Genomic DNA, 20,259 nt, shown 5'->3' on the forward strand with positions numbered 1-20,259 from the left:
TGTTTCACTCTGAGCAAATGTTTTAAATGTTGCAAAGTTGCTGGTATGAAGATCACTCAGAGAGAATCTTACTGAAGTATTTGACCTAAATGTAAGCAGGTCTAATTTCTATCAGTACTCTAAGAGAGCATAAATTTTGTTTTCCCGAACCTCTCTTGTGAATGTAGTCTTTTTAGTATGTAATAAAGACACAATTAAAAGAAATTTTCCCTTTCCGCTGACTGAAAAGACTAAGTCCTTGACTTAGAAACCTACAGCTCTGCAGAGAGGTAACAGCACTGAAAACACCAGATTTATTTCTTTTGTTTTGTCTCTAAGCAGAAATGGACAGAAGGCCAGGTACATGTAATGTTCTCAAAGGAATTGATATAGTCATGTGTTTTCAATGAGATCTTCCTCATAAATTTTTGTTCCAGTATCTTAATAAAAGGTATGAAGTCAGAGGGGGAGAGAGACTGGACCATCCTTTTCTTAGACCTTTTGGGGTTTTTCTGTTTATGACACATCGTAAGTACAACCAGATCCTCAGTCATATTGTCCTGAAACTGAAGAATTAGATGTACTCTTCTGATCCCATTAGAAAAACTTCAATTTGGGCTGCAATAAAAAAAACCCCACCAACTTCTTTTCACACATCGAATTCAGAAATTTCAGATACAATTTAATGTCAGATTCTTCATAGTTTCATGACTTAAATAGTCTGAGATGACTTATTCAAGGTCTGTTTATCTCCAATAACTGCAACTGGGTGTCCCACAATGAACAAACAGCTCATTGTAGTGCTCCAGCATCACCCAGTATCTCTCTAACCATATAGCTGTATATCTTTAGTCCTAAATCAAGGCAGAATCTGAGGTGCTCAGTTCCAGAATGATACCACTCTTCCTGGAGAAAGAACTCAGATAGGATGGAAAATTCTTTGTGTGCTTTTAACAGGCAGAGATCTTCTAAGCAGTAAATTGGAGTAAAATTCTTGCTAGCACTAAGATTTTTGTCTGAGCTAGTGCAGTTTGTGACACCTCAGTTCACTCCATGTTACCACTGGTTCTATTGAATGCAGGTGGGGTTTACTGATTTTGTAGAAGACATAATTATTATGGAATGTTTAATAAATAAATTTAGAGAATTTCCAATATTTCATACACTTATCCATCTGCTCTTTTAAAAGACAACAAAATTCCCTTGCAAATTGATGTCCCCAGTTGCTCTGGAGTATATTTAGAACTCAAGGCAAGTAAAAAAATGAATGCAAATTTTGTGTAACATGCTGGGGTAGGTAGTGCACTTTCATGATGGGAGACCAAAAGTACAACTGCAGCAGCTTAATATTTTATAAAGTTTCCTAAAAAAGCAGCACTGAAATCTGAGTATAATTGAAGTGTCCTTTCCTAAAAACTCAAATGCCAACTAACAAAGTAGGGATTTTACTTTCCTCATCTTCATGCAAATTAGGAGCTTCTGCACTGAAGAAAGGAAATTATAGCAAGTAAGAAGTTTAGGGAAAGGAAACTTTAATCCTTCTGCACACTGTCCACATTAGAAGGGAATATATTCTTATGTCTGTCCAAGCCTGATGTCTTTAAGATGGCAATACAGAGAAATTAAAACTAAAGTAGCTGAAAATCCATCTACCATACAGGACTTTCATACTCAGTTGAAAGGAAAATAACCCCATTTTCTACAGGCTAAATTCAGCCATGATCTTTGCATTACACTAGATAATTTTCAAGTTATTAATTCAGTCAATTTGCCTATTCTTTCATACTTTCAAAGACAAAAACATCCTGTCTGTTGGTTATTTCTTTTACATTTTTTTTCCAGACTTATTCCAGCCAAAGCTGTTGCAATCCTCATTAAAGTCAAAATTATCTGTTGAATTTTATCCATATTTTTCAATTGTTTTCGATATTCTTGAAGGAAACCTACAGGTAAGTATTTCTAAATGAATGACTATCTGTTGGTGGTGTCTGCAGACAGACAAAGACAGATAAATGGATCACTGAGGACATTTAAAAGAAAACCCTGTATTTCTAATCATGTTCTGTTTAAACATATTCTGAATTTTAGCATCAAGCAATAATACAAATTAAAGTAAACTACAATCCAGAAATCATCAATTAAAAGAAGATGATTTCATTAACACAGTAGCTATAATAAAAGGTCATCCTCCTTGGCCTGTGTGAAAAGATAACTTAATATTTAGATATTGAAAGAAATTATCAGGTGTTTGATGAATGAGGTCAGATTTACAGGAAAGAATAGTTATTTACCTCTAAACTCACTCAGTTTCCTATCTGTTTTGCATGGGAGTTAATCTGTGGTTATTGCATCTGCAGGAGGAGATGTGGTGAGCTGTGGACTGCAAACTGAGCCATCGACTTCTAGCAGTAACCACTAGATTTGGCCAGATAGTAAGCCCAACACAGAAATTGATAGGAAGTGTCCCATGGTCCACTGCTATTAATTCATATTTTGCTTTTCTTATTGTTCTAATTAATTATTAAAGTATAAGTAGATGAAGAGATTGTCAAAGACTTACGAAGAAAATTTATGCCCAGTTCAGTTTTGCTGAAAGATCTGCTGAAGTTCACAAGGCTTTCAAGATGAATCCACATGTAAATATCAATGATGAAAGAGAAATTCTGATTTTTACTCCTGGAACATCTCATGATTCTGGCTTGAAACCAGAATAAAGACTGAGGACCCTAACTTCAGTCTAGTTAGGGTTAACTTAAGCAGACTGAAACCTGTGTAAATCAGATCTGAAGAAGCACCATGCACTGGAGTCATGCTGTAACTCATAACACTAGTAGAGGCTTTAGGAACCTAGTTCTGACCTTGATAATGTTCCTGTAGCTGATCCTCTTCTCTGTAAAGATGACCAGGTATGAAATCAGGACCAGACACCAGTGCCATAAACAATATAATTGAATTTGCTATAAAATTAGTAACAAGTGGATGTCATAAAAATGTGTCTGTAATGTCATGTCTGGATGAAACACTGGGCTGAATAACCCTGAGAGCAAATCTACTGTCCAGGACATCTCTCAGGACACAGCTTCTCCCTGTAGCAGAGCCTTCTTGTCACAATAGCTCTCCATAGATGTGGCAATGCTCTGCCAACCAGTATAGAAAAGGAAAAATAACTTTCAGTGCTTATACTAAAAGGGCAATTGCATTTGGAATCTGCAAACCCTGTTAGAAACATTGCTTCTTCCTTGTTTCCTGCAGTGCTTCTGAAAATGGTTTTGATACTGTCTAGTCTCAATCTGTTTTCAAGATGGGTTCACAAAGATACCTGTTTCCTTGTCCATAAATCTATTAAATAATCATAGATATTTTTCAAATCTAAGCTGTACTTTTACAAGAGTAGTTTCTGAAGTATTCTCAGGAAAATGGAACATTACAGACAAAGTCTGGCTGGCTGGGTAAAGATGGGAACAGCAGAAAGGACTGAAATACAGCTTTGCATCTTGAATCATCTGTAAGAGAGTGGCAAAATACTGCTTGATGGCCAATAGGCTATGCTTTCATTTTGTCATTGATCACCTATGATCATTTTCTCTCCAAATTGTCTTGCAGTCTCTGCAGAAAGGAGTAATTACTATAGTGGGTATCTGCAGCCTCTACCTGGACTCTAAAATGTCTTAAGAACATTGAGAGGAAAAAGCCTTTCTGCAGAGATAGTGCTTTTTAAAAGAAAAAGATTACAGACCTTTCCAGCTCCCAGAGTGAAATAAATATTGATACTTTCTGGAAATGGGAAGGACAGGTATTATTAGCAGCACGCTAAGGTAAGAACCATTCCAACCTGACATAACTAAAATCTAAGTGGTTAGAAATATAAGGTTATAAAAACCCCAAAGCCTTCTACATTGGTAAGTAACTTTTTCTGCCCTAATTTTTTCCCAAAGCTTTCAGCTGCTGCCCTCTATGCCAGGACCCTTTTAAACAGCTAGAAAGAAGATGTAGGAGCAGAAATAGCAAAGTGTTTTTTTCTGTAAGCTTTCTTTTTCCTGCCTTTTCTGTAAGCAGGGGTTTGTATAGAAGGTGATATGCTGTGCTAAGCAGGTGTTTTGATAATTGCATCAGCCCAATATATTGGGTGAAGAAATGTGGTTGCCTTCATGGTCAATTAAAAAGCGTAAATAGAATCTATGGAAAGTGGGTGAATGTTTAATTATTTTAATTCCTGTTTGGCAAGGAATATCTGGCAAACTCTTCACCAGATAACTCTGACAGTCTTTGTTTATTTGCTTCATTAGTAGATAAAGCAATTAGAATAAGGAGTTTTAAGAGAAGAATGAGCCACGTATAATCAGAGTCTTCACAAGAGAGATGGAGCTGGAGACACGGCAGAATGCAGATGTACACACACACACACACACACACACATATATATTTATATATAGACACACAGAGGGATATGTTAATCTCTGAAATAATTTTTTACTCCATTTGTTCTGAACATGAGGCACATTTAGAGAGGATCAGATCCTGCTTGTCAAGACTGCTATACAAGAGAGACAGAGACAGGGAAAGCAGTGCAAGACCTGCTGGGGCTGGCACGCTGAGCTGGCTCCCCTTGGACACCAGCTTCAAGTATTGACCAGCACCACACTGGCACCACTCACAGCAGAAATAGTAAAGCAGATGCATCTAAACCAGGGTTTACTCAACAGCATGTCAATGAAGCCTGGGAGGACCCGATTAGTACTTTTTTTCCTGTTAAAAGAGTGGGGTGGCAGGGAATGACAAAATTGAGTCCCTGAGGAGTTCCTTATGAGCCCCAATTCAGGTAGGCAATTCCACAGATCCTTCCAGGCTCACCATAGCATAATTACAGTAATTTCTATTTCTAATGAGAAGTAAAAGGGTCAGCAAAGACCACTGGTCCCACTTAGCCTCACCACTTGGCTGGGCTCCCTCCTCAGAGATGAACTTCCTTGCAATGAAACTAAAGATCCTCCTCATTTGTCTTTATTGGAAGGAACTTTGAATGCAAATTTCCACTACATTTTCAGCAGTGTTATGTCCTGTTTCTGTTCTCAGCTTTGTTTCAACACAGCTGATTTGGAGAGCCTATTCTATAGTGGCTTTATGACTTTTCTGTATAGGATTTCAGGTAGAAAGCTCTTCAATAGGGCCAAGCATCTTCTTTCTCTCACACTGGCCACTGTGCTGTGAGCAAATGCACATATTTAGATTTCCAACTTTGGTTGTATTTACACAAGCTTTATTTCAATAGGATTTCGTCTCTATGTTCATGGTCTAAGCCACTGTCTTGTACTTTTCCAGTGGAGAGCTGCACAAACTCTCGGTGTCCTATTATAGCTGTTGACATGGAAACATCATAAGCAACTATTTGTTGGATAAGACTGCTATTTCACAGGGAACAGACACAGCTTAAATGCATGTTTTGCTGATTCACTTTCAGCCATTTTAAGCCACAGACAGTTTATCTTCACTTTCACATCCCCCTCCCCTTCACTGATGGATCATGTTCAGAGTTTCTGCTTAGAAATGAGGCTGAAACTGTGTCTATCTTGCTAATAAAAATTTCAAACATCCTATTCCCACATGGGGCCAAGATCTTCAACCTCATCATCTTCTGGCTTGTATATTATTCTAGCTGGCACTTTCTACTCTCCGAAGCAGAAAGCAGGCAGTACCTCTAGGGAACAGAAAAGCAAAATATATGTGCAATGAAAAGCTATTAAGGCATCTCCTAAGAAAAGGAAAAGGTGTGCTGCTTCTGTAGAGCAGACATCCTGTCAAGCACATTACCTGTTCTGGGCCATTATTTTAATAACTTATGAAACAGAACAGTATGGAAAATGGCCACAACTGTGTACTACTTATGCCTAGTGAAGTTGCTAATAGAAAAGCTGTTTCACACCAGGCATTAATAATGCTGCACTGAGGACATGATTTCCTGCCTCACCCAATTATTTAAAATACAACAAGTTTTACTGAAAATACAAAGATAAGATGACTTAGGCAAGAATGGCTTTGATATTCTGCAAGCTGCTTTATATTCTGTTTTCTGTTCTAAACTTTAGGCAGGATGTGCTATCTCAGATTTCTGGAGGCTGTGCTTGTTTCACACAGGGCTCAGTCCTTCCAGGTGTTCAGTTCAGGGTACCGCAGCTCGTAATTTTGAACACAAAGCAGTCAATGATTTGCAAAGTGACAATCACATAGAAATAAATCTACTTTTCCCCCTTTTTGACCCAGCTGGAGAAGCACTCATTGATAAAAGGCTTGCTGGGCTGTTGGTTCATGCTGCAGCTAATGATGCATCCACATCTCTGGGAGGGATGGGCTGAACTCATTCCACACCCGGTACCCAAGAGCAGCAGATATGATAAACATGAAGATGTGAAGGAGAGAGCTGGTGTCAGATGCAGAGATGAGACTGTTTGACTGATGTGTTTACATGTTCAGTTTTCACTCTCCATTAACTGCTTAGTCTGTGTCTGTGAAATGTTATGAAGAATTGCAAACAAACATCATTTTTCCTTAACTGTTCATTAGTATCAACATTGCAAAAAAGTAGCAGATGAGTGAGAAATGCAGAAACTGTTAGGAAAAACTGTAATAGCTTATGAGGTGGCTAATAGTTTCAACTGACTATATATCAAATATATCCATCTTCACAGTCCTAGGGTATTGGTGAGACATATTGCTGTATTTACATTTTAAGGTGGTTTTTTAGCACTGGATTGCCATCGAACTGTAAACCTGAAGGCTTTTGAATTGAGAGTAGTCCAAGATTAATAATCCTCACATGCATTTTTCACCTGAGAGTGGCACCAGCATTATGAGTCTTAAGACACTTCAGTTTAGGACCTGTGAAAATTTCACAGAAATAATATAAAGAAGTGTGAAATTCTCACAGTTCCCACTGACAGCGAGAGGCTACTTTAAAAAAAATCCCAACAAAACAGCTTCTCTCCAGATATTCTCTATTCTTCAATTTTCAGTTGAATTTTTTAATTTCTCATTTGCTCTGTTCTTAGCAGCAGAACAATGAACCTGGTAATTTTTGCAAATGCCTCTAAGCATGTAAACAGGTTGAATTTTGTGAGAAGATATTAGATTTGCTTTTCCAAAGACAAGAGTTGTTTCATCTTCCTTTTTCTTTTTACAGATAATCACAGGTTCTGCAAGCCAGATGCTTTTGCTCTAAACATGAAATTCCACTCAATAAATAAAAACTACTGGATACACTTCCCACTGTATATAGGTGGTTCTTGTATTCCAGCATCCTCCTCAATTCCTCATCCTCCTCAATTCCTCAGTGTTTGTGATAATTAATGAAGACCTGGGTGAACAGTTACTCAGTGATACAGTTCAGCTCTTGAATGTCTCCCTAGAGAAAAGGTCTCTAAAGCATGCACAGTGACCCTCCTTGCTTTGAAAAATAAAGATTTACACTGTTTCCTTGGTTCTGAATCTGAGCAGCTCTCACTGAAGCCAGGGAGAATATTTGTGCCAGAACGATGTATAAAAGATTCTTATTTTCAGAGAAAGAACCATTAAAAAGTAGTAATTGAATACTCAGAAACTCTTAACCAGGACATGTGAAATGAGTGACATTCCAACAAGTACAGTCTGAAAAGGAACTTCAAATCCAATAAGCCATTTCATTAATTTAGGTTTTGTGTGTACCTATCTATCTGGCCATTTCCAAACTTATCCGCATTATGCCATTTATGACATACTTTCTGAATGCATGTTTCCATTCTGTGCTACAATTGGGACCATTCAATTGCCCAGGAATCTGAGGTAAGTGAAAAAATTGCACAAAAATTCCATTTTCCTCCACTTACTGTTCAGTAAAGGGAATTCTAATAGTTCTATAATGCCATTAAAGTACAGGCATGGCTATGTAAGCTATTTCCTCATTAAAACAAAAAAAATAATGTCTAGGTGCCAGTCTCACTCACATTTGCTCTCCAGAAATCTGTATTTGAGTGACTTTCAGTGCTGCAAAACTGGAAAGAAACTGCAGTTTGGATGCTCCCAGATGCTGGAGTCATAAACTCATCCAGCTTGATGACCATGTACTGAGTGTATGTGGATCCTCAATAGTGCTAACTAAAGTGACAAATGAATTCAGAAGGAATCCTGGGGAATAAAGATATGGGTAAAACACAGCCCAATTAAACAAGACTGTTGGTGTTTCCAACCTATGTTGCAGAAGAATGCACAGACAACAGTCAGAGGCTTGATGTTATAGCTCGTAGATCTGCATATGAGCACACACGTGTTTGTGAGAGAGCAAAAAGGAAAGACTTTGACTGTGCATGGGATTCAGGTCACAGAACATGAAGTGTCTCTAATATTGATGTTTACATCTCAGCTAATCACCTGAGGCTCCTTCCACTCAACTGTGAGAAAGAGACATTTTTAGGACATGATTCGCCTGAGCAATTTTAGATGGCTGCTTCTGGATGACATGAATTGTACTCTGAAAGTGCCAAGTGCACTCCACTGACTCAAGAGAGATACTAGGCAACTTGCTTAAGTGCAGATTTTTGCAATATGTATGTAGATATAGCATGTAATTAACACTAAAGTATCTATTTGGATTTTCTTTTTATATATATATACATACATCTCACAAAAAAATATTCTCTCTCCTCCTTGTAATGAGTATTTAATCATGGCCATTTCATACCCCTCTCTGGTTTCCTCAGTACCTCCTTCTGCAAACATCAGTGCAATTACCTCTTCAATTCATTTCTGCTTCCAGACCTACATGCTAGAGCCATACATCACCCAGTCTGACCTTACCATGTGTTCAGGTTTCACTACCATGATGTCTCCAAGAATTGCATTTCTCAGGTGGATTTCAGACTGCAGTGCAGCCAGCGGTGTAGATTCACAGGAGAATTCTGCCCATGCAGCCTTGACCTGATGTTCACTTGCCTGAGGGGGTTCTCTGCCTCAAAGAAGACAGGGAGACTGAAGGTGGTTGTAACTGACATTGCATGGAACAAGCCCTGGATATCAGACTCAATCTTCACAAACTCCCTCAAAAGAATTTCAATTGTAGCTCTGAGAACTTCAAAACTGAGAATTTCTCTGACCTGTTGAAAATCGAAGTCTCACTAGTGGAAGATGTCCCTGCCCATGTCAGGGGTTTGAAAACAGATGATCTTTAAAGTGTCTTCTAACCCAAACCATCTGTGATTCTATGATATGGCAACATGCTAATTTCTAAGTTCAGGAAATTTGTGTAAAGGTGTCTAATACCTAAGGGAGAATCCATTGTGCTGACAATGACAGTAAACCACCCAAAGTACCTCAGCTTTGACTTCCCTTCTGCTAAGCTGTGATGGCAAATCTCCAGGTGCTTCCTCATGGCTCAATAAGAAATGAACCACAACACACACATTTTTGACACATAATACTACATATTTGTATGGTCCATATCTATCACAGTTATGACATGCTTAGCAATAATTCCAGTTAGAAGAAGACAAAAATGTAGTAGATTAGGAGGCACCTCTTTGCACCGTGCACATTTTTTATAAATAGTGCAACATGGACTGGAAATAAAAAGATTGATTGTAAGCATCTTCATCTTGTTGGGAAGAGCCTTGGGCTCACTTCCCACTGCAGTGCTTTTCCATGCACAGTGGAGAGGCAGCTGCAGAACCACTTCTTCCTACACTGCAGCTGGATCCAGTCCTGTCCCAGCCCTGATTTCCATCCCCACCTTTACAGCCAACTGTACCATGCACTTCGTACTCATATATTTGAAAGTAGTGCAGAAGCTGAAAGAGCTGCATTTCAGTAAACTCAACCCTTCATACATGGCAATAAGGAGCCCTGATGAGGTGAAATCAGGTTTGGTCACTGACAGGACTGAACAGACTTTAAACAGAGAAGTGGCAGTGAAAGGGTTGGGGGGTGTGAAGCTTTAGAGTTATTTCTGCAGTGATACACCTCCACGGTGCCTGCTTGTGGCTTCAGACAACTGGAATTTTTAAATACAAACATTATTTCAGAAGTTGTCTGGTTTGAATAAAGCTTAAATGGTGACTGTTTATGCTAAGTGTATCTCACTACTTTTCATCTGTAAACCAAAACCAGACACTAAGACAGCAGTTTTGGGTGCCAGATACTTCCCTGAAAACCTTTTCTTTGCATGTGCAGTAGCAATTACTGGGGCATCTACTCTTATCCTCAGAAATCTAACACAAGTACTTTAAGCTCAGGAATAATCTACTAAAACAACAGGAAAACTGCTTAAGCTATGTTTCCTCCAAAGTTTGGAAGTTAAAGTTTCAGTGACTCCAATTCACCAAACTTTTTAAAGAACTGTATTTCTCTGATGCTTAACTCTTCAAAAGGCTGTCATGTTCCACAGCCTCTGAGTTAAATAACATGATCTGGCATTTGCTAGGAGTAGCAACAGTAACCATATGTAACCTAGAAATTTAAGTACTGATAGGGACCTAGAAGGATAAAGCAAAGCACGTATTTATATCAAGACAAAGAAATATATAATCTTACAAGAACAGATTTTAAAACCTTGAGCTAAAAAGGCAAAAAGGAAGACATGAATTTGCATAAGACCCTGGTATGCATGTATATAGCACAATGTTTAGCTGGTGATGGGTTTGTTTATTCTCCTGGTTGATCATGAGCTGATGACTGAATTCCAATGACTTAAAAGAAGATAAGAGCAGATTTTGTTTTAGCCTATCATTGCAATTAGTGAATTCAATTTAAATTCTTTCACTTTCACCACCAAATAAAGCATGAATAATAACATTTTCTATGTTTCCTATCCATTCTCCCACTTTCTGCATTTCTTTTTCTCAACAGATTTAGTGACAAAGAGGTTGTGAGCTCCCAAAAGGACTACTGCTCCATCCTCCCCTGGAGACTCATATTTTGCCTTTAGTGTTGTGGACTCTCTGATGACATCCCAAACAGAGATACAGGGTCTGTGATAAAAAGCAACAGGCAGTAATGAAAAAAGGAATCCAGGAAATTCATGGGAAATAATACAGGACGTGTCAGAAAGACAGACAGAAAAAAAGAAAGAAAAAGATAATACAAATCTGAAACACCAGAGTATGCAGAGATAAAAGATCATGTCAAAGAGCTACACAATTTCTCTGAACAAGTAATTCTTGATTTCCTTCCTGTGTTGTTTACACTCCTGAAGTGAGACTTTAATTGCTTTTAGCCGCCTACTTGTGGTCCTACATTCAACCCTTTAACTCTATATTACATTTTGTCTCACTTAACTGAATATAGCTTCTTTCACATATCTCAGTGCTTTTATAGTGGGGGCTGGATGGGGAAATCACAGACTGTAAGGTAAAGAAGAAATCCCTGCATCCAATAAACCCCACACCCATTGGCATAACTGTAGCTTTACTTTTTCTCACCCTCTTTTGTTGGCTTTCCTATGAGTAGGTAATGACACTTATTTTCAACTATTTCAACCTATCTGGATCTCAATTTGTTTCTTTGTGTTGCCTAGAATATAGTGATTTGCTTCAATTAAGCTTTCTGGTTAAAAAAAAACATGCTTGCCATACTCAGTGAAGGACAGCAAAATCACTACATCCCAAAGAAAGGAAAACAGCAAACTTGAATCATAAACTTGGCATTACAGCTAGAGATTTACAACAACATATGGTCATTTGCCTCTAGCTCTCTTGCACATGCTGACTAAAATAATCCATTGAAACAGAAATGTCCTGAATTGTAAGAATAGAAACCAAATGCTAGATTCTAGCTTTTTACATGGGCCCTGCCTGTAAAGAGTATCCATAATGAGAAAATTTTCATCTCTGAAAACAAGTACATTTCTGAGCCCACATTTATTTTTCCTGAGTGCCTAACATAGACACAAACAACCTTTGTAATTAGTGCACGTGAATTGAGCTGACAGTGACAGGCACAAGGCTGCAGGTCCTACTGCACCACAAACACGTTTTGGTACTATATAGAGATACAGAGCCTCTCAAGCAGGCTGTTCAGACATGGACACAGCCAATTGTGTGGCTTTGAGAGAAAAAAGTAAACACTAACAAAAGTGACTGAGGCTTTTGTGGCTTTCTGCTTCAGAGGTTTGGGGCATTTGTTGGAACGACTGTGGAATAAAAGAACAGGTTTTGCATTTGTGGTTTGGGAAGTGCCATTTAGATAAGCAGCTAAGACATCAGAGGCTCCTGCAGTGAAGCACCAGGGCATGGCAGCTTAGTGAGACAGATCACAGCCAGAATTCATGAACTAGCAGAAAACCAGGCTCATCAGTGCACACGGAGCAATACTGTACAGAAGAGCTAGGCTAGTCCAGATGCAGCACAGATATCTCAGCTTGGCTCAGAGTGCAAGTTAATAAGCCTCAGTTCTCAGCAGAGCTTCCCAGACCAATGCTCATACAGGGAGGGTCAAGCTTTGCTGCAGTTCAAACTGCAGTGAGGTGTTCAAGATCCTGGTGCTAGCCCTTTATGTGTACACCTCAATTAACCTACAGTTGCTGGTTTGGGCTTCTCACACCATTACTTCCTACATTTTGGGTTCCTGGCTTATCTCAAGAAAGGAAGCTTGGATCTATCCATCCTTACACACATAATTGCAGCTTTTCATAAAATGCAAATTAAGGGAGCTGACCAAAGCTCTTGACAACAAAGTCACTCTGGTCTGGAAAAAACCTGCTTCAGGTCAGAGAAAGTTAGAGATGCCTTGAAAACTTCAACACTTCTAATCTGACCTTGCCCAAGAGCAACATCACTGGTAAGAGTGATCCATCTCCCTTCAGTCATTGCTCTTTCTGACAGCAGTACCAATTAGTGCTTCATGTGGTTGTTGCCCATTAGAACAAGACCCTTCATGCTAACATTAAAGTTTTCCCTTCCTTCTCTGCTACCTTACTCCTTCATGCTGAGAGCATAATGACAAAATGTAGAATTTAGCCTTAATTGGATCTCTGCAATGTTATCACCTGAATTAGCTCCCCTGTGAATAATTATCACTGCCTAGAGGCTGACAAATTGCTTCCCTCTACTTCATGATTGTCAGGAATTTCAAATTATATGCTGAGCATGGGGAGGATAGAGGGGACAAAGGGGAGAATGAAAATGAAAGCCTAGAGAAGCATAATTATTAAGATTATTAAAATACTTGACAGATTGTCACAGTCTCCATGAGTCCCAAAAGGGGAGAGGGACAGCAAGAATTTTGCTGGGGCAATTGGGCAACACCCAGTCCGGCAAGAGACTCGTACACAGGCAAGGTGAAACTACAACCACTGCTCCCAATAAGTGACAAAGGTAATTCCTTTGTTATTCACCACCCCATTTAAGCATGGATAGCAGCTTGTTTACCATCTCATCTGCACATTTGGTCTTGCTACAGAGATGGCAAATTTTTTGCAGCATAGACTGATAGAAGGGTAAATGTATGCGAGGGGATAGTAGCAGATTGCCATGCATTTAGAGTAGCATACAAGAGTTTGTGTTTTGCAAGGAAAAGGTTTTGGCAAAAAGCTGCTCTTCCTGAGAACACTCATTCCACGTCTGGGCAAGACCTCACACAGAAACACGTTCTGTCATTACTCCACAGTATCCATCTCAGATATTGACAGAGCTAAGAAATGTACATCACATAAACCCAAATCACTATAAAAGTGTAATGCTCTTTGCACATTACTTGAAATGGTCAAATAGGGCAAATAGGGCCTTTATCCAATTTTCTCATTAATGATGCTGTGCTTGTAAGATGGATGTATTTCTCAATTTATTTCAAAGCAGTTCCTCAGACTTTCCCACCAGGCCAAACCAACAACACACGTCAGACACAGGGAAGGTAGCTGCTGACATATTCCCAGAGAAGGCTCTTCCTGCTTACCTGACATACAGTGACCTCTTCTGATTAGTCCTCAGGGAGCCAGACCCAGAACTCATGCTGTGATTCATCATCTGCTCACGCAGGTCATGGATTTTTGCCTCAAATCGAGCGTACTCTAAGGAGATAAGAAAACCCAAGAGAACAAGGATATTTTAGTTTTCTTGACCTATATAATCATTAGGGCTGCTAAATGCAAATTAACATTAAATTAATGAGTGTCAGGCATGTCTTGAAAATGGAGGTCTAATAGAACCTTGAATTAATGTACTATCTTAGGTAAATATATGCCCTTTTTATTGTGGTACCTGAACATTTCAACACTGGCTAGGTGAGGAATCATATACCCAGACCCACGGTCCTGCAGTTTCAGGAAAGGAAGGAGGTTTAAGGTGTGTTAACAAATATCTTCCAGTCTGTGGAAAGGATGTTGAAAGCAGTTTTCCACTGTATCTTTCCTCCTTCCAAACAATGTGATACTTTGGTAGGGTCAGTGGGACTGAAGTTATTAAGGAGTGAAGCAATTATTGTAAAATCCCATCAAAATGAAGGAGATATTTCTATGTCCAATTATCCCCAAAGCAGCTGGAAAATCATTGCATGAGCAATCAGCCACCTTTTTTACACAGCTCACTGAGGCTTGGGCTCTGTTTCTTTTAAATAGGTGGATCCATTATGTCATTCTTAGGGTGGGTGACCCCAGAAATGCCAAATCTAAGCTGCATAACAATGGCACAGAACTGTTCCCCCCACACCTTGTTCACCTCCATAGTTCTACTGGTGACTCTGCAAAATGTTGTGTCTTGCTGCCCAGCAACATGGGATCACCTGGAGCTGTATCATTTGGTGAGACTCCTCTGTGGCAGGACACAGCCTCATCAATGGTCCCTCCAGCTGCCATGCTTCCCTTGCTCATTGTGTGACTCAATGGACTGAGCTTTGGTTTGCAAGAAGAAAGGTTGAGGTTTTGGAGACAAGCTCTAATTCCTTGAAAATGAGAACCTCCAGCAGCCCAGAGCCATAATTCAATCTAAACCCAGGAGATCTCCTGATGTGAGCTATAAGACTAAGCTGAGGGGGTGTACAAAATACATTTCAGTGAGTCAGTGACACTTTAAAGAGTAAGATATTACAGACTGATGCCAGCAGAGAGAAGATGATGTTCCCTGCACCTCAATGTTTTATTTCACTGATGCCTTCAAAAGAAGGGTGCCATTCCCCACAGCAGGGCTAAAGCAGAACTGAAACCAGCACACAAGGTTTCCTCCCTCAAAGCATGGAGGTACATTCCACCAGATCCCACCACCTTCCAGCTTAAGCAAATAAATCTTTACAGTGCATTTATAACCCATTGCTCTGCATCTTGTTTGTTGCTGTCTGAGCTACCTGAAAATGCTGTAAGACAGCAACATTCCCATTTTTCTCCTAGAACTCAGCACTATTTTTGTTTGATCATTTGCTGTTCCTACTGGATCAGTTCCCAGAATGTCTAGATGCTTTGCAACAACTAATTCATTTTATTCTGTGCACTCTACATTTTCATTGGATAATAACACCTGACCTTTCCAAGATCCCACATTTTGCACAGGTGGCTTAGCAGAATGGTTTGATTTGGGGTTTTGTGTTTGGGTTTTTTCCCCTCCTTCTCTGTTGACCCATTTTGACTGTCTTTCCACTGAGCTTCCTTGGCATTACCTACTCAGTCTGTGGAGTGACAGTGGCTACTTTTCTCGTCAGTTGGGAACCACTGCTGTGCTATAAGACTCTTCAGTCTTCCCACATACCTATGACTTCACCGACTGCAACTGAAATTCTGTGTGTCAGGAGAAGAGAAACTCCTACATGCAGACTGTATTTTAGATTTATTCTGTAGCTTGTTTCTTGCTCATTGCTTTCACCTAGAGTACATCTTTAAAATTCTGAGAGATTTAAAAGCACAAATTCTCAGTGGAACTAAGGCTCCTACAAACTCATGTTGGTTTTTTTTGGAGTGGAGTTTAGTTTTGAAGTGTTTATCCCAGTGTAGGATTTAAGTTTGCTCTATGTGAGTCATATTTGTTCTGATCTGCTGCTTTAGAATTTATTTAGTAAATAATCTTCTGAGCAAAGCTTTGTTTAGCTTATATTTCATTAAAACCAATCTAACATTTCTTCTTGGCAAATAGGAAAGGGGATCTTAAGGACCAAGCCTTGCATTTCTCTTCCTCATACAGTATCAGTCCTACACAAATAGACAGAGTATTACAATTCTAAGGCTTGTTACCAGCTCTCTTTCGTTTATGGTGGATACACTGAAGAAGACAGTAAACATATAGTGTAATTCAGCTTCTTTAATGTTTTACATCTGGGCAGCACCAAGGATATGAATGATCTACAGCAGACTAACTTTCCCTTTAATAAGCATCCCCATCGCAGGCTGACTCTGTATGTAAGGTGTGGGAGTAACTCCCAGATTTAGACATCAATCTGGAGAGTGAGAAGAGAGGACTGAAATTCTGATTTTCTCTAGCACAGCATCCAGCTAACTTGAACATCAGATACTCAAATGACTACAGCTTGGTCAGGTGATGATATTGCTTGTGTTCTGACTTTACAGCACACTTGTAATTTAACCAATTTTAACTGCTTATAAACTTATTCTGAGTTCAAGAATATCTCTCTGGGAGACCTCTTGAAACCACAAGACATATTAAAAATTGTCTAATAAGTGTGATGGAAACTCAAGGTTTGAGGTCCTCCTCCCTACTTGATACCAAAAATTACTGAAGTACTAATGATATTCTGTTACTTTGTTTCTTGAGATATTTTTAGCTATGGATTTAAATACATAGATAATTTGAAAAAACCCAATTTATGGGACTATATTTTCCTACTGTACCTTCTTCACATTTTTTTGTAAAAAATACTAAAATATACCCTTGTCCCTTCTTCCTGGCAAATGCCTGGGCCAAAAATTGCACGACCATCAATGCAGGCAGTCTTTAACTCAGCTCAGATCAGTTTCTTTAATCTCAGTCCTCCTAGTTCTCCTACTGATTCCTAGATACTACAGTGACAGATGCATTTGAAATGTGAACAGAAAAAGAAACAGTGATGCTGTGCCATCAGAACTGCTGTGATAGTTCTGCCTACTGGGAAAGAGTCCTTTTTTCTTAACACTTCTTTGTACTTGGGTCATTCCAGGAGACCTGTCTCCTAATAGCTTTGCATTTGTTAGGTGTGAAAAAGGACAGTGCTAAAGTCCAGAAAAACACTTCATGCTTCCTTCAAATTCAGCACTGAATCTAAATAACACACTTTTCAAGGCTCCTACACAATTAAAAGGACAGTGAGGTTGTGACATACTAACAAAATATACAGTCAAAGCCCATCCATTAACTTCATGCTCTTTGAAGAAAGGGTGAACAAAAAACATGTTGCTACTGGAATGCTTCATTAGCAAAACTTCTCAAATTTACTACACTCCATCTGCAAAGTTCCTACCTGTTGCCTGATTTAACAACTGTGGTAGCTTAAGAAACTGATAAAGGCAAATAAATAGACTGAATAAATAGACAGGGAGCTGGTGATTTCCCTTCCATCTTTTCCATTCCAACACCCTGCCAAGTGCTATATCTGGGACTCATATGTATTCTAACCTTCAAATATTGATGCAATCCTTTCCTTTCCAAAGCACTTGGACATGTTGCAAGGTCTGGATAGATCTTTGGGAGTAGACTTCAAACACCTTGAAGCCTCTCCTTAGTTCGCATACTGAGAAATCAAAGCAAGGCAAATGGCCAGCCCTGTTAAAAAAACATCTAAAACCTCAAATCCAAAGACTGACATACTTCATGTTTAGCTGGCCAAGATCAAAATCTTGACTAATCTACAAAAATCTTGACTAATTCACTTTGCTATCTCAGGTGAAGCAGATACCAGTTTTTACTGCTGAAGTGATTTAGATGCCCAAAATTCTGCCAATTAATCTACCCACTGTGCAAGTTGGGTCTTACAGAGTGGGAAGGAATTATGTTAACACACAGACACCCCTCCCTTGTGAGCTTTCTACTGGCTCTCTTTGGTGGTCCATGGTCAGACTTGGTATGTGAACTTTTGAGAGTCTGATTACTTAACACATAAGTCTGTCCATGTATAATGAGTCTTTCCAATATCATGAGTTTGTGAGATTTGTGATGGATGCAAAGACAATAAGGACAGTTTGGGACGAGTTTTGCAGTGATGTCCTTTCATATACATGGAGCAAGAACTTCTATTAATATAAGCAGTATATTGAAATTCTAGTTTAAAAATTTTTAAAATGAGTTCATAAACAGCCTAAAAGACTGAGGATACAAAAAATACTTGAGAACACAAGACAACTCCTGGAAGTCTTAGATGCTTTTGGGAGACAAAAAAGAAATGCAAGAAAGTAAACATCAAAATCAATTAATTTCTGAATATTAAAATAGCAAAGATGGAGATATTATATCTAATGGCTTGATACTACTTTTTGGTCATAAAGACTAGCTATGTGAAATGAATAAATATTCTGCAGCTTTTCTATGAGAAAAAGTTGGAGTATTTCACAAAGCTACACCACTGTTATTTTTCACTTTTATGTTTATAACAGCGATTGTAGTATAGATTGAATTTAGAGAACATGATAACAAAAACCCCTCATCCTACAAGTAAAGCAAAGTTAAGAAACTGAAATGCTGACATATGATACAATAGTGAAAATAACAGTTCAGCAGCCCAGTTCATGTCTTTATCACTTGAACACCTTTAGTGCTAGCCCCTTTGGAGAGATAGCAATTCTTTCTGCCAGCAGATAGCAGAGTTTGCTTTTCTGTGTAAGTCAGGATAATCACTGTTTGCTTCTAGATGATAAGAGGTTTACTAAAAAGTAGAAATTCAAAAATGGAAGGTAAAACTTGCATTGTCCAATTTTAACAGACTACACAGTTAAAAAAAAACCCCACCAAACCACAAAACACAAGCAAAGCACGAAGGCATTAATTAGAGACCTCAAAAAAGGTATGTTGCATAGCTCTAGAAACTATACTGAGGGAACAGCTGCCAGACCAGTTTCTCTATCAATATCAATTGAGCATAATTTCAGTGGATTCAGGCCAGCTTCTGTTCTGTTTATGGGAACAGAAACTGTATAGTGTCGTGGACTTCTTGCCTTGGACATCTGAGACAGCAATGTGCATAACACTATGATTATGATACTATTATATATGCTATTTATGTAAGTATTTTTTTCCCTTTGTCTCCTCTTAGTAAGTGTCCTGGCTTAATTGTGTAAGATTTAAAATAACAGAACAGATTTTTTCCTAGAGTGAGTGTTCTTCCATTTCTGCCCTTTGCCCACAGTGTTGCCCAGTCAGCACTGGTTTTGTATTTGGAGGTGAGAGGAAGATGAGCAGACCAGCATCAAGAATTCCAGGTATTGGGTCTGGTTCTGCTTTTCCAGGGTGAAGCTGTGTGGGACAGAAGGAGTAACTCTCCTCATACAATGACAGCTACGGCAGAGACATGGCTGCTAGATTAACATGGTGCCTGCCAAAGGCCCAGCATCCCACAGCCCTGGAAGCCCTTGAAACTACTGTAACACACATGGAAAGTGAAAGTGTGTGCAAAAGGCATGAGCTGATATTGTATGTCTTCTCTTTGGATTTTTTTTTTTAATATTTGAGTCAATTTTTTGGCTGAAAATAACCTTTTTAGATGATTAGGGGTTAAATTCAACAGCTGCCTGATGTTGCAAACATTCACACAGCAGGTTAATGATAGTGAAAAATCATTGTGGTAAACTGTGGTAAATTTGTAAGAAAAACAAACACACAAGCAAACAAACAAAAAAGCAGTACAGTTCACTGTACCTTTGGTTCTTTTATCTGCCTCTGCCATGTCTGATGTTGTACAGAGCTATGTCCCTGGCAGTGGCCAAGTCTGGTTTTGGATTTTATATTTTAATGTCAATGCTATGCTTTTAATAAGTAAAAAAAAAAAAAAAACAGTTAGATCTACTATCAGCTAAATTCATGACTCAACAGGAAAAAAACTGCACACAATTTTGATGCAGCACTGGCCTTATTGACTGGAGAAAGTGCTGCTCAAAAAACCTTGCTCCATTCATGGTGCACTGCACAACAGAACAAGTGATGCTGCTAGTTCTTATCAGTCATACAGTTCCCTTGAGTTCTCTCAAAGGAAATTAAAAACACAGATTTCAATACTGGGGAAGGGAAGACAAATTTACATTTTATGAGATTTTATTACTTTGACTATATCGACCCGTTTTTATTGAAATATTTTCCATACCCCTTTTCAGGAACCTTTCAAAATTAATGAAATGGGGATTTTTACTGATTTTACTGATTGCTT

The 20,259-nt window shown here is 38.8% G+C and overlaps 1 protein-coding gene across 30 annotated transcripts in view; it reads right to left on the reverse strand.

The window, feature by feature from the left end:
• The window catches only part of DLG2 (discs large MAGUK scaffold protein 2), a 983,885-nt gene that overhangs the window by 74,844 nt on the left and 888,782 nt on the right, over positions 1-20,259 (reverse strand). For all 30 annotated transcript variants that reach the window (XM_077174030.1, XM_077174027.1, XM_077174034.1 and 27 more), the window contains one exon: positions 13,888-14,002. In XM_077174030.1, the coding sequence (XP_077030145.1) occupies positions 13,888-14,002 (115 nt within the window). The remainder of the gene's footprint in view (positions 1-13,887; positions 14,003-20,259) is intronic.

Source organism: Agelaius phoeniceus, chromosome 2 (genome assembly GCF_051311805.1).
Source record: "Agelaius phoeniceus isolate bAgePho1 chromosome 2, bAgePho1.hap1, whole genome shotgun sequence".
In the NCBI taxonomy this organism is placed as follows: domain Eukaryota; kingdom Metazoa; phylum Chordata; class Aves; order Passeriformes; family Icteridae; genus Agelaius; species Agelaius phoeniceus.